Below are 25764 nucleotides of genomic sequence, written 5' to 3' on the forward strand. Positions count from 1 at the left end.
CTGGAGCAGTCAGGAACATAAATTAAATACAGAGCTGTTGACACCACAAACAAAATGCATTTTTAATGACAGAGATATTTAATTGTATTTCAAATCCTCTATTGAAACCCTTCTTGTTTGAAATCACAATAACTAGCATAGAGAGACTTCCACGTACATGTCCGTGTGGAGACTACGCCTATATGTCTACACCTAAGGAGAGACTGTCCAAATGTAGTATATGGAGAGACCCCCCATATGTCTATGCGCAGAAACAATGCCCATGTGTCTGATATGGAGAAACTGCCCATATGCCTCAGTACAGAGAGACCACCTGTATGTCTAGGTATGGAGAGACCACATCTTATGGTATAAGATAGACTGCCCACGTGTGTAGTTTCAGAGAGACTGTGCACAGGTCTAAGTTTCAGAGAGACTGGGCACAGGTCTAAGTTTCAGAGAGACTGTGCACAGGTCTAAGTTTCAGAGAGACTGTGCACAGGTCTATGTTTCAGAGAGACTGTGCACAGGTCTAAGTTTCAGAGAGACTGTGCACAGGTCTAAGTTTCAGAGAGACTGTGCACAGGTCTAAGTTTCAGAGAGACTGTGCACAGGTCTATGTTTCAGAGAGACTGTGCACAGGTCTAAGTTTCAGAGAGACTGTGCACAGGTCTATGTTTCAGAGAGACTGGGCACAGGTCTGTTTCAGAGAGACTGTGCACAGGTCTATGTTTCAGAGAGACTGGGCACAGGTCTAAGTTTCAGAGAGACTGTGCACAGGTGTAAGTTTCAGAGAGACTGTGCACAGGTCTAAGTTTCAGAGAGACTGTGCACAGGTCTAAATTTCAGAGAGACTGTGCACAGGTCTGTTTCAGAGAGGCTGTGCACAGGTCTAAGCTTCAGAGAGACTGTGCACAGGTCTACGTTTCAGAGAGACTGTGCACAGGTCTAAGTTTCAGAGAGACTGTGCACAGGTCTGTTTCAGAGAGACTGGGCACAGGTCTAAGTTTCAGAGAGACTGTGCACAGGTCTAAGTTTCAGAGAGACTGTGCACAGGTCTAAGTTTCAGAGAGACTGTGCACAGGTCTAAGTTTCAGAGAGACTGTGCACAGGTCTGTTTCAGAGAGGCTGTGCACAGGTCTAAGCTTCAGAGAGACTGTACACAGGTCTACATTTCAGAGAGACTGTGCACAGGTCTAAGTTTCAGAGAGACTGTGCACAGGTCTGTTTCAGAGAGGCTGTGCACAGGTCTATGTTTCAGAGAGACTGTGCACAGGTCTATGTTTCAGAGAGACTGTGCACAGGTCTAAGTTTCAGAGAGACTGTGCACAGGTCTAAGTTTCAGAGAGACTGTGCACAGGTCTATGTTTCAGAGAGACTGGGCACAGGTCTAAGTTTCAGAGAGACTGTGCACAGGTCTAAGTTTCAGAGAGGCTGTGCACAGGTCTAAGTTTCAGAGAGACTGTGCACAGGTGTAAGTTTCAGAGAGACTGTGCACAGGTCTAAGTTTCAAAGAGGCTGTGCACAGGTCTAAGTTTCAGAGAGACTGTGCACAGGTCTAAGTTTCAGAGAGACTGTGCACAGGTCTAAGTTTCAGAGAGGCTGTGCACAGGTCTAAGTTTCAGAGAGACTGTGCACAGGTCTATGTTTCAGAGAGACTGTGCACAGGTCTAAGTTTCAGAGAGACTGTGCACAGGTCTAAGTTTCAGAGAGACTGTGCACAGGTCTATGTTTCAGAGAGACTGGGCACAGGTCTAAGTTTTAGAGAGGCTGTGCACAGGTCTAAGTTTCAGAGAGACTGTGCACAGGTCTAAGTTTCAGAGAGGCTGCCCGTGGCCCTGACCTCCCGCAGAGAGACCCAGATGATGCAGCTGGAGACGATCTTCATGCTGTGGATCTCCAGAAGCCTCCAGCCCAACACCTGCAGCCTCTGCACCAGCAGCAGGGCCTGCAGCAGCAGCACACTGGCCCTGTCCACCACCAGCCCCCACCGGCTCGCTGGCTCCTCTGGGGGGGGGGCAAGGACACCGCACAGGCGAGGTCAGAGGTCACATGGAGCTCTTCACCACAACCCTATCAATGGAATTCGCTTTCACAGGTACGTTTCATGGGCCACCATTTTGTAACTTGTTGTATACATGCACACAAAAAATACTGTAATTTTTACATTAAAAATGTATTTAATGGGCTAAACAAGCACAAAATGAGAGAACTTTGCGGCATGGAATTCAATTTTATCATAACAGAATTGAATTGTTGTTCATGCAGAAGTAGGGGCAGGGCTTAAAGAACTGACCAACTGACTGCTTATCATCAGATTTCCCAGGATCCTTTTCTCCGCAGGTTGACATGCTGTTCAGAGTGTCCATACTGTCAGCACCCATCTGCTCCTTAAGCAGCCTGAGGCAGGAGCAGAGATCAGCTTTATATCCCTCACTCACTCATTCACTTACTCATTCATACAGAGATCAGCTTTACATCCTTACTCATTCATACAGAGATCAGCTTTACATCCTTACTCATTCATACAAGGATCAGATTTACATCCCTCACTCATTCATACAGAGATCAGCTTTACATCCTGACTCATTCATACAAAGATCAGCTTTACATCCTTACTCATTCATACAGAGATCAGCTTTACATCCCTCACTCATTCATACAGAGATCAGCTTTACATCCCTCACTCATTCATACAGAGATCAGCTTTACACCCCCACATTCATTCATACAGAGATCAGCTTTACATCACTCACTCATTCATACAGAGATCAGCTTTACACCCCCACATTCATTCATACAGAGACGTACCGTTTCTGAAGTTTTTCAACATTTTCTTTAATGCTGTTGGGGCGGAGAGAGAGAGAATGGGCAGAATGAGTGTCTGTGAAACGCAGCGTTTACTCTCTGACTCTGACAGCCAATAACAGAGGAGTCTGTGGAACACTCACACTTCAGAGATCACATTCACCGAGTTTCTCAGGTCCTCCTCGCTGTGGCAGAGAGAGAGAGATACAGATAGAGAGATGGGGAGAGAGAGAGAGAGAGAGAGGGAGAGGGAGAGGCAGGTGGTGTTAGCGGAGTGCGGTGGAGGGGTGGAGGAACTGCATGCGTGTCGCTCGGTTCGGCTGCACACCTGGACCCGCCCTGCCGCACAGGTATGTTGTCCAGGTCGGTGAGCTCCAGGAAGTCGGTGTTGAAGTAGTGCAGCTGCAGAATGCAGGCCAGCAGGAACATGGCGGGCAGCAGGATCCGCGCAAACAGCTCCACTGTGTCATACTGCTCCAGGCCCAGGTCCCGCAAGCTGGGGCAGAAAGAGGCCGGAAAAACTACAAATCCCAGCATGCACTTATGTTGCAATTATTGTTATGGCCACACCTGTCCGGCCGGGTGATGAAGCTAGGAGGAGCATTGCAGCAAGACGTCATCACAATATGTGCTTCAGACTAGGATTCATACTATATGCTACACATGCATAAAATATTGCAACCTTCAGGATTCATATACAGCGCTGTGATATGATGTAAAATATTGACGTAAGCGGAATTCCTAGTTATTGTGGGGGCGGGGCTCCCAGGCTCACCCCTCCTCCGACATGCCGATGATCTGCTGGAACATTCCAGACACGCTGTTGAACTGGTACATGTAGATGAAGATGAGGACCACCATGGAGTACCCGACCACCACGGCCCAGAAGTACTTCAGCATCCTCCTCCACACGTCGTAGCGCACCTGGGGGTGCGGGGGGCAGCCGTTACTAACACTTCACCAAAATATCTGCACATACTGTAGACTGAGGTGGGAAACCACACCTGTATGCTCTCCCCAGAGAATAGAATCATGGACTAGTCCATTTGCCCATGCCTAAAGGGTCTGTTTGCTTGGGTAAGACATGGAAACCACCTCTACTGATTCTGTAGTATGTTGGTAACAATGAATGGAACAGCAACAGTGGTGATTACCTTCAGGCTATACCACCATGATACAGCTAAGGAATCCTGGACAAATGTTCATAAAATATTCACCAGTCACCATCCCGGTTCTGTTTCATATCACCAACAAGCTCCATGATTGGTGGAGCTCCTCTGGTTTCCATGTGAAAGGTGACATCATGACTGTCTTACCCCTGCTTTATTATCCTGGAGCACAATAAGACTGGGGGTGAGGTATGGGGGGGTGGGCTCAGATGTAACCACTCAGAGAAGAGAGAGGGAGGAGATTAGGATATGAAAGGGGTTGAAGCAGGTGTGATGGAGGAGGCGGCCCACCTGATAGAGGACGAGGCAGAGGAGGAAGAGCATGATGTAGAGGATTTTGTAGACCATGACCTTCCCGGAGAAGCTGACCACGAAGAACATTGCGCAGCAGAAGAGGATCCAGTATTTAACCAGGGTGCCCTTCACCAGCGCGCCCACCAGGGTCATCAGAGGGGAGGCCTCGCTCTCCACTGGGGGGGGGGCGGCGGCGAGTTATAAACTGCACTACAACGTGCGCCTTTTCATTTTCATTAACATGTTATCATCGGTATCTATTGAGTATTTAAGTTGAGTACACTGAATGAGAAAGTTGTTAAGTAGGCAAAATTTTCTCTAAATGTAGTGTACTTTAAAATCCCCGGATTATGCACTTATTTCCAGGGTCTCGCTGAGCGTGTTCGGGAGCACACTTTCAGGAAGTAAAGCATACTTTTTAGGAGGTCCCACAGAGAGGAAGAGGCGGAGCCATCTTTGGGTCCCACAAATCACTTCCACAGTACAGTTGGAAAATAGTATGAAGGAATTTTTTCACATAATGCCCGTATGTTTAGTAGACAGTATATATTTGAGGAAAAAATAGCTGGAGGCTGTTCCAGACACGGCCTCAGACTGGAGGGCGCTCTCACCTGACGGCTGAACTTTGACCTCCTCTAGTGCTTCCTGTTTAAGCATCTGTGCTTCCTTTTTCTCCTTCAGGTTCTGTCGCTGTAGCAACCAGAAGCTGAAGGCGTAGCAGACCTGTGGGTGGAAATTGGATCAAGACGACGTTAACAAAGAAAAATCCTATGAAAATTGAAAGAGGAAAAGAGTTTAGGGTTCAAAACCATTTTTCAAAAAAAGAGTAACTGCAGAAGAAGTCCATGGGGAATAAGGTTACTGCAGTGGAGTGGGGAATCGGTGAATGCATCATATGATGATGGCGCGGTAATCTATATTTATTACAAATGGCCGATTCGCAAGCACACACAGGAGAGTCATTTAGGAAGCCGTAGCGCATGACTAGCAGATATTGACCCGCTGTTGAATATGGCAGGGCTACCAGAACTCACACAATCTGCACAAATGAATCATGTAATGAAAGCGTAATGAAGTCTGTGCTCCGGCGAGAGAGTCTGTAGTGCGTTGGGAATAATTACATAATTACATCAAAACCGCTGACCTCCACTACAGCGTGTTAATGTGATTGCTTTGAGGTAGATAAGACTTCCTCAGTTTAAAAAAAAAGAATGGTTTAGTGTGTTCAGCGGACTATATTTCTGCAGTAATTATTTTATAATGTGTTTATCCTGAAATTAAACTTCAGCTCAGGGGAAAATGTGATTGAAAACATTCCCTAGAGGATGTACAAAAATGTGCTGCATCAGTTGCAATACCCCTGTTCCTATTCATGGACTAATTCTGCACTGTGACCTTGGCTTTTAAACAGGTATAAAGGTTTCTTGGCCCTGTTAAGCAGGTATAAAGGTGTCTCAGCTCTGTGATTCTGTTAAACAGGTATAAAGGTGTCTCAGCTCTGTGATTCTGTTAAGCAGGTATATAGGTGTCTCAGCTCTGTGATTCTGTTAAACAGGTATAAAGGTGTCTCAGCTCTGTGATTCTGTTAAACAGGTATAAAGGTGTCTCAGCTCTGTGATTATGTTAAGCAGGTATATAGGTGTCTCAGCTCTGTGACCTTGGCTCTGTGAAACAAGTACATGCTCTGACCTTGGCTCTGTTAAACAGGTACATGCTCTGTGACCTTGGCCCTGTTAAACAGGTACATGCTCTGACCTTGGCCCTGTTAAACAGGTACATGCTCTGACCTTGGCTCTGTTAAACAGGTACATGCTCTGTGACCTTGGCTCTGTGAAACAGGTACATGCTCTGTGACCTTGGCCCTGTTAAACAGGTGCATGCTCTGACCTTGGCCCCCAGGTGCAGGCAGGGCGCGTGGTAGCTGCGCAGGTCGAAGTCGTTGAGCACGGCGGCGGGGAAGCCGGGGTAGAGCTCGGCGCGGCTCAGCCGCAGCCCGCTGACGAACGCGCTCACCACCAGCGCAGTACCGTACACCGACAGGATGGGGGCGCTCAACATGGCGTAGCGTCGCCGGTCCCGCATGATCCAGATCACACACGACCACACCAGGAGGGCAAAGGTCAGCCAGCTGTTATACGTGATGCTCCATATCTGGAGCGACAGGACAGCAAGGTAAATATTAAGACCTGACACCGTTGCTTTTCTCCTTAATTCGTAATGTACGATTGTATCAGGATGAGCTACTCGAGAGTGTTGAGTTGAATTTGATGGAAAAATGTATTTGCCTTTTCAGGGATTTCCATTTTACAAAAGAGTGTTTTGTTCACATACAGTTAGCTCACAGTGCTACACAGGCCACACGCAGACATTCAGACAACAGATCAACAATATAGCCCGCATATTAGTTAATAATATAGCCCGCATATTAGTTAATAATATAGCCCGCATATTAGTTAATAATATAGCCCGCATATTAGTTAATAATATAGCCCGCATATTAGTTAACTGTGTGTTTGCTCCACTGTGTTAAGACACATACGTTGTATTAAATTGCATAACATTAGATCACATTGGACAGCAGGACGTTTACCATCATCACAATGAGAGCGCTGATGTAGCTGTGCTTCATCACCATCTGCCCAAACAGAACCAGCCCACTGGGCCCGGCCGGGCTGGGCTCGGTCTCGGTGACACCGGTCGTAAGCCCCTCCCCAAAGCTCTTTTCCTCCTGAGAATCTGAGAGGGGGGGAGAACATGCCTGTCCCACACGTGTCCTGTCAGAACCCCATCCCAAACAGAGACCCCTATTAGATGGTACAGTACCGGGTGTGTGAGACTGCTGTCTTCCGTAGACTGGCAGGGAGTAGCACGTCCTGTCCATGGCTGACATCACTTCCTGTTCGCCGGGTTCTTGCCACGAGTTGTTCAACAGCATCACCATTGGCTACAGAGGAACATAGTTTTTTATCATGTAGTACATATCATACACCAGAGACCAAAAGGCTTACTGACAGAAATGCCTTCTAACTCTACAGGTTTTACACAGAGAGGGAAATGTCACCAGATATGTCACCATATATTTGTATTTTAATGAATATATTTACAGGCAGGGGTGGAAAGTCCAGGGTCAGAAATTAAAAGTCCTGCCGTGTGTTTCCTTCCACCCATGAACTCAGCCAGCTGATTCCACAAATTAGCTCTACCTCCTGGCTGAAGAATTACGCTAACTAGCGAATCCAGGTGATTGGAACAAAGTACTAGGGAGGACTTTTACTTTCTGAACCTGAATTTCCACCCCTGGTTACACGTTGTCAGGGAATCATTACAAGCTTGTGATGGCAGACCGAAGTCAGAAACATGTAGAAAAATGTAGAAACCCTGAGAGAATTTTGGAATAAACCGATGATTTTAGCAGAAGCTATGAGCGCAACAATAAAATTAAAGATTTTACACATCACAGAGATGGTGCGTGAAGGAGATGGCCTCCTCGAACCCGGGCCCAGAACGTACCTCGTCTGAAAGGCTAGTTTCGTCCTCGTCCATACTGGCTAGCAGCTGCAGAACACAGAGAATTCTAATTTTTCAAAACTTTAAAAACTGTCAAAAATTTCAAAACTTTATTGATGAAGCTCTGCAGTACTGCTGACTGCTCCCCAGAGGGCGCTGCTCCTGCCTCACCTTGGCCTTGTCCCCTGCGAGCCACAGCACCCCCCCGAGACCCGGGGGCTCATCTGAGATGCAGGGTCTGTGTTTGGGCGTGTCCTGATTGGAAAAGCAAATAAATACTTCAACCAAACCACTGTTAATAAACCCTGCAATTACATTATCAAACCTGTTAATTAGTTAATTTAGCGAGGGTGGGGGGGTGGGGTGTAGCGATACCTCTTCCACTACGTGGACCCACTTGTGCAGCATGGCCACCAGGGTGTAGTATAGCATGAGCACCACCAGGGGGCTGACAAACACGGGCCAGGTGGCGTCCGGATGCAGGCCCAGGCGGTGTGGGTCGGAGCTGTTGGTCCGGATGAAGGCCGTCATTCCGAAGAGCCTGACACACGAGACCGGGAATACCGGGAAGAGGGAGGGAATGCACGGGACACACACGCAGCCTGTGTTAAGTAGGCAGTACACTTCGTAAGAAGTAGAACTTTTTGAGCAAAACAAAGCAATGAGAACAACTGAAGAACAAAAAGACGCGGTGTTGTGTGTTCGTACGGTGCAATCTGCGACGGCCTCCAGGGAGAACTTTTGGAAAAGTTCTTTCTTGTTCTCAGACCTCCCCCTCTCAGCTATTGGTCCAAATATCACATGGTTGGTTACGTCACGGTTGAGAGTTCAGAGGGCAGACTTCACATGCTAATGTACGGAGAGTCAACGCCAATCTCTCTTCTGTAGAGATGGGAATTCTATGAGTTCCCGCATGTTTGATGAATGGTGCTACTCGTTTCAGCAAGTCATCAAAACGCCTAGCACACATTCGGAAATAAGAGAAAGTGGACCCCCTCGTCTAAACTCGCATTTGCCGAATGTACAGACAAAACTCTCCATCCTACTCTGATTTAGAGGGCGAACGTACCATCTCCTTCGCCTTTTTTTCTTCTTTTGCATAGCTAGATAAACTAAAACTAAAGCCACTTTAAACTTTTTGTTTTGCGTTGTGATCTCGCGTCGCCCTTCTCTTTATACATCCATGGCGTAGCCGCGAGACGGAGGTCTGTGTGAGATTCCAGCCCCAGTTAATAGCTGCCTCGTAATTATTCATAATTATTCACAACCCAGCGGCGATGGAGTGACTTTAAACAGTGCGGTGTTCTAACTGAGTGTAACGACAACGGTGTTCGTGGACATGTTCGCCGGTGGTTCTCAATCCTGAAGTTCTTTCTTCTTACTGAGTATACTGCCAGCTTTAAGCTCCCTTTACAGTCAGGTCCTTCTGAATATCAACAGACAGGATTTACTGTACTGCTCCCAATGATGACATTCGCTTTGGACACGACCCCACAGCACACAGTACACCTGTGAAAGACACCTGGAGCAGACACCTGCACATGCCCCTGTCACACACAGGCCATTCTCATCCAGTCAGCCTTATTTTATAGTGAAAGCTGATATTTTCAGGAAGGATGTCTTTATCAAGGAAGTCCTTGTGCAGCATATTATTGATTTGTGCTGCTGAGTGTGCACTCAGGAAATACACATTCAGAAAAGAATTATGTGTGTTTTGAGAGAGAAGCCAGTGGTAGGAAGGGGTGTGACTGGGTGTGGCCGGTTGTGGTCAGGGCGTGGCCGAGGCGTGGCCGGGGCGTGGCCGGTGCGCGGTGCGCTACCTGGCGTAGACGTCCCGCGGGGGCACCAGCTCCTGGGACAGGGGCAGCTGGTACAGGTAGAGCAGGAGGATGTGCCCGGCGCTGAATATGGCCATCAGCACACACAGCGTACTGAAGACCAGCAGGCTTAGGGAGCGGCCGCACACCCACCACCAAACCAGGAACAGGAAGGTCCCGAAATACAGCGCCGAGGTGAGGGAGGGCAGCGAGATGCCTGCCGGGGGGGGGGGGGGGGGGGGGGGGGGGGGGGGGGAGAGAGGGAGAGAGGAGAGAAGGAAGCCATACAGGAGGGACTGCTGAGTTGCTCATCTTGGTGAGGCCTCACAGTCTAGTATCTGTTACGTCACAGTGCCAGTGAGTGGATGGACTCCATGGACTGGTATGAAATGTGGTGCGCGCCAACATTGCAGTTAATGTGTGGTGAGCGTTCTGGTGCAAAATGGCAGCCGTGCATCACCCAGGTGGGGGCTACACATTGGTGGTGGGTGAGGTGAGTTCCCACTCATCACTGTAAAGCACTTTGAGCGTTCGGAAAAGTGCTATATAAATGCAATGATTAATTAATTCATTCATTCATTATAGGTACCTCTTAAGGTGACGTGTATCGGGGGTTTCCGTAGCTACAGGGAGGGGGGCGGGTACCTGCTAGGCCCAGGAGGATGGTGATGACCACTTTGCCGGCGGTGTTGAGCATGGTGGCCAGCAGGAGGCGCAGACCCGCGGCGAACACCATCAGCTTCTGAACGAAGCGCGGGGGGGCCCGGGGCGTGCCACTGGTCTCATACGAGCTGTCAAAGGACTGGTCCTCAGAGCCATCGCTGCCCACGTCCGAGTCCGAGTCCGACTGCTCCAGGTCCTGCTGACACAGGTGTGTATACACACACACACACACACATTTATACACATGCACACACACACATTTATACACATACACACACACACATTTATACACATGCACACACACACATTTATACACATACACACACACACATTTATACACATGCACGCACACACACATGCAGACATGCACACACACACACACACACAGAGACACAGCACACACACAGACACCCACAGTTTAAGACGTGCAATCATTTGTTTTTGTAGGGGATTTAATTGCTATTTCTGTGTCCAGACATCACGCATTGTTAAATCCAAAGTAAAATTATCTGATTCTTTTCACTCTAGTAGAACCTTAAAAAATAAGAATTCTTTTCTCTGTGGGGGCGACATAGCTGAGGAGGTAAGACCGATTGTCTGGCAGTCGGAGGGTTGCCGGTTCAAACCCCGCCCTGGGCGTGTCCTTGAGCAAGATACCTAACCCCTAACTGCTCTGGCGAATGAGAGGCATCAGTTGTAAAGTGCTTTGGATAAAAGCGCTATATAAATGCAGTCTATTTACCATTCTGCGCTCTCTCTAGCCTCAATCCCATTACCATTTACAAAAAAATAAGTATCTTAAAGTTTAATTCAGCTAAGCAAAATGGTATTACAAATGTGTGGTAAAAACAATGAATACTTTATATTATATTTTTCAGGTGCCAGCATTCTGCATGTGTTAAAGTTACAGGCACTGCAGCTTGGCATGCGCACTGAGGACAGTACCTCGGGGTCAGAGTTCGCGATGCAGTTCTGCGGCACCGCCTGGACCTGCGGCCGGAGCAGCCTCCTGCAGAGCCGGTAGATGAAGAGCGAAGACAGGAAGAGCCCGATGTCCGGGGCGAGCAGGCGAGCGATGTTTCCCGCGTCCACCGCGCTGAATCTGGGGCAAGGGGGGCGAGCTCACAGGGGTACTTTACATCCACATTAACAGTCCTGTATCTTAATATTATTTAGGATAATGTAATTGAACATATGGCTGAGTTTTTTGTTTTTTTTGGCAGAACCTTGAATTACATATTTTTTGCGTGTTTAAAACAGGTATGAAAATATGATTTTCTAGGTCTAGAACAGCTATTCTAAACTTATTTTAAAAAATATGAATTTAAATTATTTTCAGATGTGTTGAATTTTGTACGAAAAAACTAAGGTTGAGAGTGATCAGGCTTCCAGGAAATGCCAGTGCCCGTCCAAAAATACATCCGTTTCCAAATAGCAATAAATCTCGTACCTCACAACCCCCAAACAGTAGAACACATCTTCCCAGAATCCGCTCACTGCAGAAGATAAGAATCGCGTTCACAAACTGCATTCCATCACAGTAAACTGTTCTCATCAATCCACTTACAAATCAACTATTTAATAGACACACATCCGTTCATTAATTGCGTTAAAACAGACAGACTGTCTCATCCGGCTCATTTATAAAATTGACTTGGGAGGATCTCGGGAGCGAGGGGGATATCGGGAGCGCGCGCTCTTACCTTGCACATCCACGTAGGCGAAGGTGATCTGCAGGCCGCACTGTAAGGCCAGGAACATGACGCTCGTGCAGCAGATAAAAAGCAGAAACTTCCCCGTTTTGCCTTAAACGAGAAGATTGGGGCGGGGGGGGGTATGATAAACAAAGAAAGTGTTGACAAATATTGAGGCAGGTGGAGCCAGCTGAGATGAAGGCTACAATAAAAGAAGATTACTAATATTGCTAGGTGAATTGTTTGTAATCGTGACTTTATTTCACTCCCCTACAACCAATAGCAAATCTGTGCAGCCGAACAGAGTGTTGGATATTGTCCAGAAAAATCTATCAACTGCTGTCATACTGTACGAGAAGTACGTTTTAATTGGCTGTTGACGGTAACCGGCTGCTTTATGTCATGTTTTAATTGGCTGATGACTGTAACGAGCTGCCTATTTACTCCAGTAGACCATACACTTCGACAGAGCGTGTGTGTGTGTGTGTGTGTGCGGTTGGGTGTGTGTGTCCAAGCTAGCAAGTTTGCGAGGTAGGTTAGCAGTTTTGGTAGCTAAGTAACAGACATTTACTAGCCCCTTTAAAAATCAGATGAAAGGTTTTACAAAAACATGTTTCAATAAATTAAAATAATAATTTTTAAAAATTCACGATTGGCGCCTACGTCCAATAGCAGGGTACAAAATTACTATTTCTTTTATTTATTTCCTTTATTTTGTTTTTATTTATTTGACAGGGACTGCGCACAATAAATACATTGCACTATATTTCGCTAAAAGCTCGTTTCCATCTGTTGTCCCTAGGCGAGAGGCAGGTTACAGCATTGAAAGCAAGCGAAAAACATACACAGTAACATAATGCAAATTATAATATAAGTGTCAGTGCTTGGACCATCACAGTGCTTTTACCATTACAGCACCAGTAATTCATAAAGTAGTAGCAGTATCATTAATTATTATGTTACCACATTAAAAAACAGGTGAAAATTCTAGGGAATAACTGAATGTATTGTTGAATGTATTATTGTGCATGATACATTCCATGTATTATTATTATTATTATTATTATTATCAGTAGGACTGTTTTTAGATCTTTGCGCGGTAAATGTTAGAAAAGCAGCGTTTCTGTGTGAAAGTGCGGTTGAGATGCGCGATTGCGGTAAAGGAATTTGTTGCACTTGTTTGTTTTTCCAGAAAACCAAATCTATTGTGGGGCGGCATTAGCTGACACGGCAAATGCGTTTCCGATGACCGGATTTTTACTAAAAGCTTAATATGGTTTCACTCTTCAAACCCCCGCCCTCCCCTGGTGAAACACTGTCCATTCCCCTCGATTATGATACGGCTTAATAACTCCAGCATCCGCCCCCCTCCCCGTTCGCGGATGGGGATGAGATCACGAAGACACAACGGTCATCATCTCTCTAAGCTCTCAGACAGAAACAAACAGCCCTATGTGCAGGACATCCTCTCTGGCAATGCTGACACCACAACTTTTAATTCCTCAAAATAATTACCGTACATAATTTATAAGGCCATATCCCAAAGGCCACTCCTTTTAACAAAGGGCAAGTGCTTCATGGAATACGCGATGGCATCCTTAATTTAACAGAGAGTATTGACCTCCGAGTGCATGCCAACACGGACAGCGCACTGCACACACAACTCACGGGGTGAAATTCATCCTCTCAATAATCATAATACCTTCAAATAACTATAACTTTATATAAAAGTAATTCCACCAAAGGGTAACGGAGCATGCTCTCGAGATATTTTAGACTCAAAATTCAGAAAGAAAAAAAAAGCAAAATATAATACTCTGTTTATGCACATCTTTCTAATCTTTCGGTTTTTATTAATAATCATTGTTTCGAGATATCATCTCATGGACGCGACCAACAAGAAGTAACACTGTGGCCTGACTGACATTGATCTTTAATATAAAAAAAAAAAAATTATACACTTACTATCACGACTCAATACCGTACGGTGAAATTATTTTTTGAGCACTAAAACCAAAGCCTGTAGTGTTTCTTTTAATTGCTTCCAGTTGTTATTTTTTACATTGGCAGTCGGCTGGAGAAGTAAACATGATTTTTAAGAGGAATGGTACGTCTTGGTCTCTGGGTACTGTAGTTGCAGCCCTGATTGCTAATTGTGCACCTCGCTCACCATAGCAAGGAGAAGTTTGTACACCCCTCTGATACACTCGCCCGTGGGGATTTTGCGCGCTAATCTGCACACACAGGCCGCAGCGGGTGGGTCGGGGATCCGGCTGTGCTCGCGGACCGCCGTAGGAGCGGGAGATTGTGACCGCGGACAAGGGGGACCATTACGCGTCCAACAAGAGGCTGAGCTGGATGTAGGGCAGCTGGATCAAAAACCAGACTCTCGGGCTCAATGGCATTGTAGTATAATGGGTGAGGAACAGAGCTTTTTGGCTAACGGCTTGAGTTCCACGTAACTATATCCTGGCACGTGCCCAACTGTATAAAAGGCCGCTGCGTAAAAATGCGCGTTGTGTTAGTTTCTCTGGATAAGCGCGTCAGCTAAACGGCAGTAATGTAATGGAGCGAACGGCTGTGTAAAACTATTAGCAATGGCTGTCACCCTGAATATGGGAGTGCCTGTTAATGGGGAAGAGTAGCCTACATGGTTTAGAGTGGACGTAGAGACCCATGGAATGTTCCAGACCAGGTTTAACACAATTCTCAACGTGCTTTGATCTGAAGGCGAGATTATGAGCGCAAATAGGCTATGTACGCTGGTTCTTACACCGAGAAAATATAAATACACGAAAAACAACAGCTCGTCCTGATACAGGAGATATTTTCTGTATCAGGGGACAGAAAGCATTGTTGGTCGTACGACAGAGCATGTTAACATTCTCACAATTGTTCAAATAAGTTCAAATGATTTTTGTCAGTGTCGGAGCAGGAGGGCAGTGAGGGAATGTGGGACAGCGATGGTGGAGAAGAGGGGGAAAACTCACCGTTCATGGAGGCTATGGAGGGATCTGGGAGAAGAGGAAGAATGAGGAGGAAGAGGAGGTAGACCACAGACAGCCCATTGTATCTGAAGGAAATGGCTATGGAGAGATGAGAGAGATTCCTTGATGTTGTCCGTCGGTCTGATACATGCAGTCAGTTCTTCACTCACACAGGGTTTTCCAGCATAATCTGACCTTAAAGACAAATTTCTGTTTACAGGTCATGTGACCTTTTAGTTTGTTTAATGTAGTTTTAGTTGAATTTTAGATGGAACTGGGTGTCTAGGTTTATTTGGGCAGAAAAAAAAATGCTTTGACATCACAGCAAAATTTAGAAAAAGGAATTAGCAGATGAGAAAGTAATAAAAGATATAAGTGTCACACAGGACAAACATGAAGGTTGAAACTCATTTTTAAAATATTTAACACAGTTCCATACGTCTTTAGAACTATTATTTTCCAAAGTTAGTGTCACAGCAAATCACAGAGCACTCGGGTTAACAGGGGTATCTTTGGTATTATTTAAAAAGCAGCGATATGATACAATATGAAAACATCAGTTACTGCTGAATTCACAGAGATGCTCTTCAGTTCAGCCCAGCCCGTTCCAAAGCGGATGGATGCTGTGTCATTTGTGGTAGCCGTCGTGCAAGTCTACTTTCAGACTGATGTCTGACTGTGAGGCACCCAACATACGTGGGGAGATTTGTTCACTAATTTGTGAGGGAATTTGCTGAGCCAGCCTTCGAGTGAAATGTAAATGTGTACATTATTTAGTGTTGTTTAAGGCTGCAGAGCAGGCCAAATAAATACCAACAAGCTTGAATCCAAAAACTGTAAATGTAGTTTCCTAAGGATAACAAAATTAGAGATGATTCAGACAAATATTATTATTATTATTATTATTATTATTATTATTAAATTGTTGTTGTTTGTAGTCGTTGAAGTAAAATCAATTTAAGGAAGAGTATCTCTTATCACAATACAAATGCACACAAGAAACATCTTGGGAGAAGACACATCACTTGGAAATACAAAAGTAAAGTATTCTTACATTTCTTGAAATTGTATCTTTCCAGATACATTTCCCTCCTTTCAAACCTATCAAGTAAAATTCCTTCATGTCCACAAAATCCAACCTGACTGTTTAAAAAAATCAGTAAACTGCCGCTTTAGTTTCGCCGTACTTAATTTCATCCAGTTTACAGAAGGAATGAAATCGCAAGTGCAGTGCATGGAGTCAGCCTGGGTTTCACAGCGCTTTGTGAAATTTACCCTCTGTCATTGAAGGCATGTAATAAACTCAAACACCGTCATGATAACGAGCACGAGAACCACAAGACAGAAATGAGAGCTTCCCTTTTTCCCAAATTATACTAAATTTTTAACCTGAGAAATCAAATGCTTGTCAAAATTATAAACAATGTCTAACTTCTGCCTGTGCGTCAATAAACATATCAAAGACATTATTCCAAATATGTATCAAATATGTTGACTCTGAGCTTCTTTGAACAACATATTTGGAAAGATATTGTGAATGTCATCATCATCATCATCGCCAATAATACCAAAATAGCAAGAATGTTTTTACTGTTAGTACATAAATACACAGTGGGAAAAAAAACAGAGTGATTGACAGCTAGAGCAAACGTTCCAGCCACACACTTTCTCCAGCGCTGCGCTCTCTGTATCCCGTCTCCGGGAAACAGCGACAGAGCGGCAGGTAAACAGCGACAGAGCGGCAGGTAAACAACGACAGAGCGGCAGGTAAACAGCGACAGAGCGGCAGGTAAACAGCAGGTAAACGGCAGTTAACCGGCTGACTGACCTGCGAGCAGCAGCAGAGGGAGCAGCAGCTTGTAGAGCGTCCCCACCACCACGTCCGCCGCCATGCCTCCGGTCTGCTCGCCAGCGAGTCCGCCGATCCGTCAGGAGATGACGCTGTCCTCCCCCCACCGCCCCACCCCACCCAGGTAACCCCTCCACCAGCCCCTCAAAGCAGCTGAGTGCTCCGAGCCTCCCGGCTGCCAGGTGTGTGCAAAAATCCCCAAATCTCTCTTCCCCACCACCGGAGTGGAAGGATGGTTTAGTTTGAGAAGTTAGCGCCTCCCCCCCTCCTCTGTGAAGCGAGCTGGTCTGGGGGTTTATGGGAGCCGGTCCCGATGCCTGTCTCCTGTGGCGTTGCCCTCCTCCACTCGGTGCATCCTAAAATCAGAGCCCCACCATGGCCCCCAGTCCTGCAGCAATGTTTGGGGGAGGAGACACCCCCAGGGCGTAGAGGACAGTTCAGGTCTCCCTCTTTACCTTCCAGCGTAGTCTACCCGACCCCGTCCCATCAGTGAACAAAACCGAACTGAGAACCCCCTCCTTTCTGTCTCACCCTAAAGGCTCTGCCGCCCCCCCTCCTCACACTGACCCCCCCACTGACAAGCCCCCTCCAAGGTGGCTCAGCGAACAGCGCCTGCGTTTCAGCTGCTGGGCTGGCGAGCGTTTCTGCGGCTGCTCAACCCCCCGTGTGGAGGCTGGGGGGGGGAAGTGGATCTAATATTAATGGCTGCTGGACCATTAGCCGTTAATGAGCACACCAGCGATGGTGTGCAGGGTTAGCGCTGGAGAGAGAGAGCGAGGGAGAGATAAAGAGAGAGAGAGGGAGAGCTGCAGTATTGCGCAGACTGGGGCGGAATGTTCTACAAAGACTCATTCAGACAAAAACAGGAAAACTTCGATCCTCAGCGGAGGGCTATCCTCCCAAAGTGCGGTTCCAGGCAACTGCACTGATTTAAAAACAACAACAAAAAAATTAACTCTGCCAAGGTACAGTAGCTTCTATTATTAATATCATAATATTTAGTCTCATTATTTAGACAGGAAGGTTAAAGGTTAATTTAAAAAAAAATAATGATTTCACTCTGCCAAGGTACAGTAGCTTCTATTATTAATATCATAATATTTAGTCTTATTATTTAGACAGGAAGGTTAAAGGTTAAAATGGATATGAAATGCAAGAGGCTATGCAAATAATTGAGGGGGGGGGCTGTTATTGGGGGGGGGGCACATTTCTAGGGATTAGGACTAGGACACTGGGGCTTACACCTTTAGGGTCTTAGTTTTTACTGTAATGGCATTCAGCAGAAGCACTTAGAAAGCTCTTATTCAACTCTTCCAAAATAGCTTAATGGGGAAAGAAGATTTTATTGATTACGCAGGTTCAGCAATCCAAGTATTTCACTCTTTTACCGTAGCAGTAAGAATTATGCATATGAAGATATTCCTGTGAGACCTACACCCTTCCATCTCATTGGACAGTGGTCATCGTGCTTCAGTCTCAGTGGATGGTGCTCATCTAGCTCTGTGTCTACCCAATCAGATGGCTCCACCTCCCTTTGTTGTCACCAGCAAGTGTGAGTTTGGTTTTAGCATTTGTTTTTTTATTTTGTTTTTTATTTTTTAAACGAGGATCCTGTTCAGCCCTCTGGTATGTCACGGTAGTTCATGAATGATCTCATAAATGATCAGTGTTACATATTACATATTTATTTATTCATTTAAGCACATAACAGGCGCTCTTATCCGGAGTGACTTACAGTGTAAGAAAAACACTGATCACGTGATCAATATGAGTGGTAGCACCACACTTGGCTAACAACATTCGCAGAAAAGAGAACTTTCCAGCTCTACAACGTTTCCCACTGCAGAGCTGGAACCAGGCTGGCTCATTATAGCCCTTTCCCACTGTAGAGCTGAACCAGGCTGGCTCATTATAGCCCTTTCCCACTGTAGAGCTGGAACCAGGCTGGCTCATTATAGCCCTTTCCCACTGTAGAGCTGAACCAGTCTGGCTCATTATAGCCCTTTCCCACTGTAGAGCTGAACCAGGCTGGCTCATTATAGCCCTTTCCCACTGTAGAGCTGAACCGGGCTGGCTCATTATAGCCCTTTCCCACTGTAGAGCTGGAACCAGGCTGGCTCATTATAGCCCTTTCCCACTGTAGAGCTGGAACCAGGCTGGCTCATTATAGCCCTTTCCCACTGTAGAGCTGAACCAGGCTGGCTCATTATAGCCCCTTCCCACTGTAGAGCTGAACCAGGCTGGCTCATTATAGCCCTTTCCCACCGTAGAGCTGGAACCAGGCTGGCTCATTATAGCCCTTTCCCACTGTAGAGCTGAACCAGGCTGGCTCATTATAGCCCCTTCCCACTGTAGAGCTGAACCAGGCTGGCTCATTATAGCCCCTTCCCACTGTAGAGCTGGACCCAGGCTGGCTCAAGCGAGGCACACAGCGAGGTCTGTATAGAAGTGGTTTTGTTGAGAACAATGTGGAAGAACTTGACTGGCGTGCACAGAGCCCTGACCTCAACCCCAGCCAACACCTTTGGGATCAGTTGGAAAGCCAACTGCGAGCCAGGACTAATGGCCCAATCAGTGCCCGACCTCACTAATGCTTTTCAGGCTGAATGGAATATTAATGCCCATCATTTTTAATGAGATTTTGGATGTCAGGTGTCCACATACTTTTGGCCATGTAGTGTAGCCCTTTCACATTGGGGCGATAGCTGCCACTGATTGGCTGTCACCTCGTGTGGAATACAAAGGGCTTGACCTGATTGGCTGATCCATCTATCAACTGCAACTGCCCATCTTTTTCATTAATAGCAGTTTCCCTGCGCGGCAAATTATGGTCGAGATTGGCCGATAATTTTATTGCATTTGCGGGCAGATGATTTTTTGTTTTTTCTCTCTCTCTTAGGCAAAGATAATTACAGAGGCTGTAGTATTTTTTTCTCCCCATGTGATACGCTCAATTAAGCCATTAAGTGTCAGCGCGGAGGCGGGAGAAACCTCAGGACCTGCTGTGGTCTCGAACACTCCCAACAAACGCAATGCTAACGAGGGCTGGAAGCGGTTGGCCGGGTCGCGTGCCGCAGCTGCAGCGCGGGAGCCGCTAATAGCCGTTCTTTTACCTGCCGTTTCCCTCCTAAGAGCACTTAAACTGCACTGTCAATGAAATATTAGATGCCGGCTCAGCAGCCATCGGCACAATCAATTCAAATCTGCTTCAGAGGGTAATTGAGTGGATTTCTCTGGGGCTGAGGCATTTGCCTCGGGATCGCCTGCTAATCCCACAGCCACTCAACCGCCACTGCGCTGGGTATCGTCCAGGCCCCTCACCAAGCGAGCTGTAGACCAACCAGGGGGTCTTATTCAGCCAGGACACCTGTGCCAGGCCAGCCGTGCCAGGTTCATTCTGGGATATGACGGACAAAGGGGTAAGATTACATTAAAGGATTCCAAATGGAATTTCATCCAGGGGTGTTGTGCACACACGACAGATCCCTTCAATGTAAATTACAAAGTAGGCTACATTACCGTTTTCTCTGTATCTCTGGAGAAGACCCAGTAGCCTAATTCATCCACTGTATTGCGCTATAGGCTGTCCATCAACACTGAAAGACTTGGAATTATTTTATTGACTCATGACAAAGGCATATAAGCACTTTCTTAATACTCATCTGTGCAACTCTGAATTCTGGCAGTATCCATAACCCAGACATTTAAATGACTGGTGCAAGCAAGGTTGTCAATCTTTTCCAGTTGAAACAGGAACGTTCCTCACTCTTTTTTCACTCTGTTTTTTTTTTTTTTTTGCTTGTTGGGGGGGGGGGGGGGGGGGGAGTCGAGTGGAGTTCGTTTATGCTTATGATAAATGATGAACTTTGTGAGACTCTTAAGTTCCACTAAAAGCGGGAGGATGGGGTGGTGGTCACTGTGGTGTTTGCAATACATGCCCCGCCCCCCCCCCCCCCCCCCCCCCCCCCCCCCCCCCCCCCCCCCCCCCCCCCCCCCCCCCCCCCCCCCCCCCCCCCCCCCCCCCCCCCCCCCCCGCACTTGTTTGAAGAAGAAAAAATAGCTTTTAAACTTTTATTAGCTTTAGTGCTGCTGATTGCCATAGTCTCTCTAATTGAGACCAGCGTCCCAAAGGAGAAGTCGACCCACTGTCCTCAGATGGCCGCGATTCCTCTGCATCACAGATTTTATGTTAGCATGTCGACGTCCTAAGGGAGAGGGTGGAGGAAACAAAAGGGGATATCTGTCACCGGGTGAAGTTAACGGCCACCGCGAGGACCGCTGATCTACTCTGTGAGTAGCACTCAGTGGAGAGCGCGCGTCTCCTTGAGCCGTCTGGTGGCTCGCGGCACGTTTTGAGCATTAGCACGAATTTAGAGGGAAATTTACGTCGTCGGGTGCAGGGTAGTGCGGGAAAGGGATTAAGCAGAGCTTAACAAGGCAGAAAAATGATAATTGTTTAACTCGTTTGTTTCTGTGTTTTCTGTTGAGGTTGTTCTGCGTTTCTTTAGCATAGTTGCCTCAATAAAGCAATAAATCAAGTCATCGGCGGCAGAACACTACCCTCTGGTGGAACGTCATTGCATTACATTACATTACAGGCATTTGGCAGACGCTCTTATCCAGAGCGACGTACAACAAAGTGTATAACCATAACCAGGACAAGTGTGTCGAAAACCCTAGAGAGAAGTACCGTTCCAAGTGCAGGGAACAACCGCATAGTTTAACTTGTACACTGTAGGTTAAACTGATTAACACTAACACAAACTAGAACAGCAACAACGCAGTCTATGCAAAAATACAACCAGTAGTTAAGACAAGAGTGCATTAACTAAGTCAACTACGAAACAGCTACCTAGTTACAACCCTAAGCTTACAGTCAATTTAGAGATTACAGGGAGGTAGGGAGGGATGGGGAGAGGTGCAGCCTGAAGAGGTGAGTCTTCAGTTGTCGCTTGAAGTGGGTCAGGGTCTCAGCTGTTCTGACCTCCACGGGGAGGTCATTCCACCATTGTGGGGCCAGAACAGACAGGAGATGTGATCGGGGAGCGCAAGTGCGAAGAGGGGGAGGTGCCAGGCGTCCTGAGGTAGCGGAACGGAAGGGTCTGGCTGGCATGTAGGTTTTGATGATCTTGTGGAGGTATGCTGGGACTGATCCCTTGACTGCCTGGTATGCTAGGACCAAAGTTTTTAATTTGATGCGAGCTATAACAGGCAACCAGTGGAGGGTAGTGAGCAGGGGAGTGACGTGGGAGTGTCTGGGGAGGTTGAAGACCAGATGAGCTGTAGCATTCTGAATGAGTTGCAGGGGTCTGATGGCAGATGCCGGTAGTCCAGCCAGAAGAGAGTTGCAGTAGTCCAGGCGGGATAGTACCATTGCTTGGACCAGGAGCTGGGTTGAGTAGGTGGTGAGAAAGGGGTGGATTCTCCGGATGTTGTACAGGAAAAATCTGCACCCCCGGCTTACCGCTGCAATGTTCTTGGAGAGGGACAGCCTGTTGTCCATCACCACTCCGAGATTCTTGGCACAGGGTGATGGTGTCACTAAGGTGTCCCCTAGGGAAATGGAAAAATCGAGGAGGGGAGAGGTTAGAGCAGGAATAAAGATTAGCTCCGTCTTTCCCGGGTTGAGCTTCAGGTGGTGATTGTCCATCCAGCTCTGGATGTCCCTCAGGCAAGCGGAGATGCGGGCAGGGACCTGTGTGTCTGATGGGGAGAAGAAGAGAAAGAGTTGTGTGTCGTCGGCATAACAGTGATAGGACAAGCCATGGGCAGAGATTACAGGGCCAAGGGATTTGGTGTATAAGGAGAAGAGAAGGGGACCGAGGACTGAGCCCTATTATTAGCAACTGCAACAGTTTCATGCGGGCGTCCTGAGCCAAATGCAAAATCCCCAGGGCGAGGGTAAACAGTTGCTGAAAGGGTGTTATATTTCTAGAGCTCTGTAGTAAATGGGCTCAGTATTTATTGGTCTGTTGGATTGATTATTTATTGGTCACATTTGTTGAACATTATGCTGGAAAATTTATTTTACTTTATGGTCAGTAATAAAACAATTATGAAGTAACAAAGATCTACCCGTACCCAGTTTTTCCAGTGAATTCTGTGAAGAGAAAGTCCACATTTATAACATTCTGAAACACATTCTGTTTACATTTGTTTTCATCGAGAAAACAGCCCATTACAGACAAACTCCAAACTGAAATTAATGTGTTCTTGTTGATCAGGAATCTGAGTTTAAATATATCTGAATTATTCTGCACTATTAGCTAAATTTTCATAACTTTACAAATTACATGGTTTCAGACTCATTAAAAACCGCTTGCCTTTTGACTGTACTAAAATATTTATGCACTCAAAGATGTTTTGCTTAACATATTGTTTTATATCTTGGACTCGTTCTTACGTTTTGATGTTATGTAATCCCAGTTTTTCGCATATAAATAATCGTCAATTAAATTACATAATAATTGTAAAAATTTTTTTTAAAAAGACCGCAGAAACTCTGTGTAAATACAACAGAGGCACAAATGGGTTTAACACGCATATTTTTTAAAAACTCATCCATTCAGTATATTCAACGGGCGATGATTATGCTTTATTGCCCTCTAGTGGCACTTGTGATAATTATTTTTAATTATTTTTGTTGGTGTTTGCGGATGTGAAAATAATCATACACATCATACTTATTCTTGCTTTTTTTTCTTCCTGGAAAAGCAACGGATACATTACATTTTAGTGTTTCAGTGCTACTCAGTCTACTAGATGGCACTATGACGCAGACGGTAAGTACATATGATCAGTTTTGTTGTTTCACTGGAAATTAAAAGTCCAATGAAACAGTAAATGAAGAAAACCTTGACAGAATATTCCATTCCTGCAATGGTTAAAGTTGACAATGTCTATATATACATGGTCAAGTATACACACACACACACACACACACATAGGGGATAGGGGTGGGCATGGTGGTGCCATGGATAGCACTGTGTGTGGTTCGCATGTTCTCCCCGTGTCCGCGTGGGTTTCCTCCGGGTATTCTGGTGTCCTCCCACAGTCCAAAGACATGCAGGTTAGGCTGTTTGGAGACTCTAAATTGCCCATAGGGATGAGTGTGTGAGCAAATGGGTTGGGTGTGCCCTGTGATGGACTGGCAATCTGTAAAAGGTGGATTCCAGTCTCTTGCCCAATGCATGCTGGGATGGTTAGATAGATTGGTTAGGTAATGGTTGAATGTACAGGAATAAGTCATAAATGTGAATTTTCAACTCTGGAAGTGCAAGATTTTGTACCTCTTATTCTGTAGATCATCAAAACAAACTCCCCCTCCCGTCATGGGGGATGTTAATGAAGATTACAAAACAAACAGAGCGCTAAAATTAGATCTCCCCCCCTCCCCCCCATAAAACTAACTATTGTATTGAAATGCTTGGGAAAGTGTTCCTTAAAGAGCTCACTGTGTCCGTTTGTGGAGAGGTTCCTGTCTCACACACAGGAGAAAAATGCAGTACGGCGGGTTACTGCAGGGGCGTGAAAGCGCCAGGGAGACAGGCGGGAGGTTTCGAGCCTGGTGCCTGTGGTGCCACACACTTGGAATGGCATCAGAGGCAATCCCAGAATGCAACGGTGTGCTGTGCTATTAAACTCGAAATTAAACAAAACCAGTGACGGCATTAAAGTGTGACGCGTAACACTTTTCTTTCTGACGGTTGTGCTCGTTCGGTTAACTGGATGGTAGAAAAACATTGTTTCCATATGTGCACCAGTGCCTGCACATAAAATAAACACATAAAATAACAACAACAATAATAATAATCATAATGTTGTTAATACTGATTTATTATTATTGTTGTTGTTATTATTATTATAAATAAAGTATCATAACTCAAGCTGTGTTATGATAACTCAAGTATCATAACTTATGCTGAGTAAGTCGCTCTGGATGAGAGCATCTGCTAAATGACTGTAATGTAGTGTAATGTAAAGTCACGGGACACCACTGGTATAGACTCTTACTCTGTCAACATGGCAAAATAAGAAAGCAAATAACCTGTTGAATAAGAACGATAGGCTGCTCAAATACACGGTATCGAGATTCTTTCTAAAATAACTATTATTATTATTTGGACAAAACGGCAGGGGGGATCCCCACCATTCCACACTTTCATGACTGAGACAACACATTTGTCTGTGTTTTAGGGTTTTAAAAATGTAAAAAATAAATAAGACTGCATCCTACTTTCCAGCACAGTTCTCTTGACAACATCATTGGTAACCGTAGTAAAAAAAAAAAAGTGTCCTTTAAATATACAAATGTCAAAACAGAAAACTGGTTTGTTAAATGTTCCATTTTTAGAGTCTGGGTTTGTTTAGGTATTTATACTTAGCACATGACATTTAGGTGGTCATTTTCTCCGTGACCTCCGGCAAGTTACATTTCTCCCGAGTTTGCCGATGGCATTGGAGTGAGCTTTCCGTCGAGTATCACCAACACTAAACTTTCATTTAAAACGTTACACGTGTACTAGATACCACACGATAAATGGTTTATTAAGAATGATATGCCAACTTCTGCAGATCAGTCAAGTCGCTTCACGTGGGTCACGGCGGTAGAGGTCGCCATTGTAACTAAATAAAAGCTGAAAACGCAATCGGGTTGAAGATGAATGCCTCTCTCACGTGGAATGAACATTCCCAAAAGTGTGTGACTCAATGGATTTCGTGCGTAGATGTGCAATATCGCATATACTGAAAATAAGTCGCTAAAAAAATAAAGACAATATCCACGTCAATGAGGAGTGTCCCAGTCGATATGTCTGTTTGCTAGCTGTCATGGTATGGTTTTGTTTCTGATTTATGAAAGTGGGTTCTCCAAAAATAACGACACGTATACGAAACTGATCCTGCCATAAGCCTCTATGATAAGAAGTTAGGAACCTTTCTCATTACTGGTTTGCAAATAGGGCTATAGACTACTGGCGACCATCAGGATGCTAAATT

General features: G+C 45.8%; 1 protein-coding gene across 4 annotated transcripts in view; it reads right to left on the reverse strand.

Moving 5' to 3' along the window:
* The window catches only part of si:dkey-11f4.7 (piezo-type mechanosensitive ion channel component 2), a 43111-nt gene extending 26246 nt beyond the window's left edge, over window positions 1-16865 (reverse strand). For 3 of the 4 annotated variants that reach the window (XM_035382130.1, XM_035382129.1, XM_035382127.1), the window contains exons 1-21: window positions 16747-16865; window positions 14922-15017; window positions 11941-12042; window positions 11688-11733; window positions 11183-11339; window positions 10220-10436; window positions 9578-9791; window positions 8133-8298; window positions 7929-8012; window positions 7761-7805; window positions 7074-7194; window positions 6841-6986; window positions 6138-6401; window positions 4862-4973; window positions 4248-4426; window positions 3563-3711; window positions 3116-3283; window positions 2931-2972; window positions 2791-2823; window positions 2276-2379; window positions 1823-1986 (exon numbers count right to left, since the gene is read on the reverse strand). In XM_035382130.1, coding sequence (XP_035238021.1) covers window positions 1823-1986; window positions 2276-2379; window positions 2791-2823; window positions 2931-2972; window positions 3116-3283; window positions 3563-3711; window positions 4248-4426; window positions 4862-4973; window positions 6138-6401; window positions 6841-6986; window positions 7074-7194; window positions 7761-7805; window positions 7929-8012; window positions 8133-8298; window positions 9578-9791; window positions 10220-10436; window positions 11183-11339; window positions 11688-11733; window positions 11941-12042; window positions 14922-15017; window positions 16747-16810 — 2673 coding nt within the window. In that variant the 5' untranslated portion in view covers window positions 16811-16865. The remainder of the gene's footprint in view (window positions 1-1822; window positions 1987-2275; window positions 2380-2790; window positions 2824-2930; window positions 2973-3115; window positions 3284-3562; window positions 3712-4247; window positions 4427-4861; window positions 4974-6137; window positions 6402-6840; window positions 6987-7073; window positions 7195-7760; window positions 7806-7928; window positions 8013-8132; window positions 8299-9577; window positions 9792-10219; window positions 10437-11182; window positions 11340-11687; window positions 11734-11940; window positions 12043-14921; window positions 15018-16746) is intronic. The other variant, XM_035382128.1, reaches the window with a different exon arrangement.
* Between the last annotated feature and the right edge of the window lie 8899 nt (window positions 16866-25764).

The sequence above is a fragment of the Anguilla anguilla genome, chromosome 11 (genome assembly GCF_013347855.1).
Source record: "Anguilla anguilla isolate fAngAng1 chromosome 11, fAngAng1.pri, whole genome shotgun sequence".
In the NCBI taxonomy this organism is placed as follows: domain Eukaryota; kingdom Metazoa; phylum Chordata; class Actinopteri; order Anguilliformes; family Anguillidae; genus Anguilla; species Anguilla anguilla.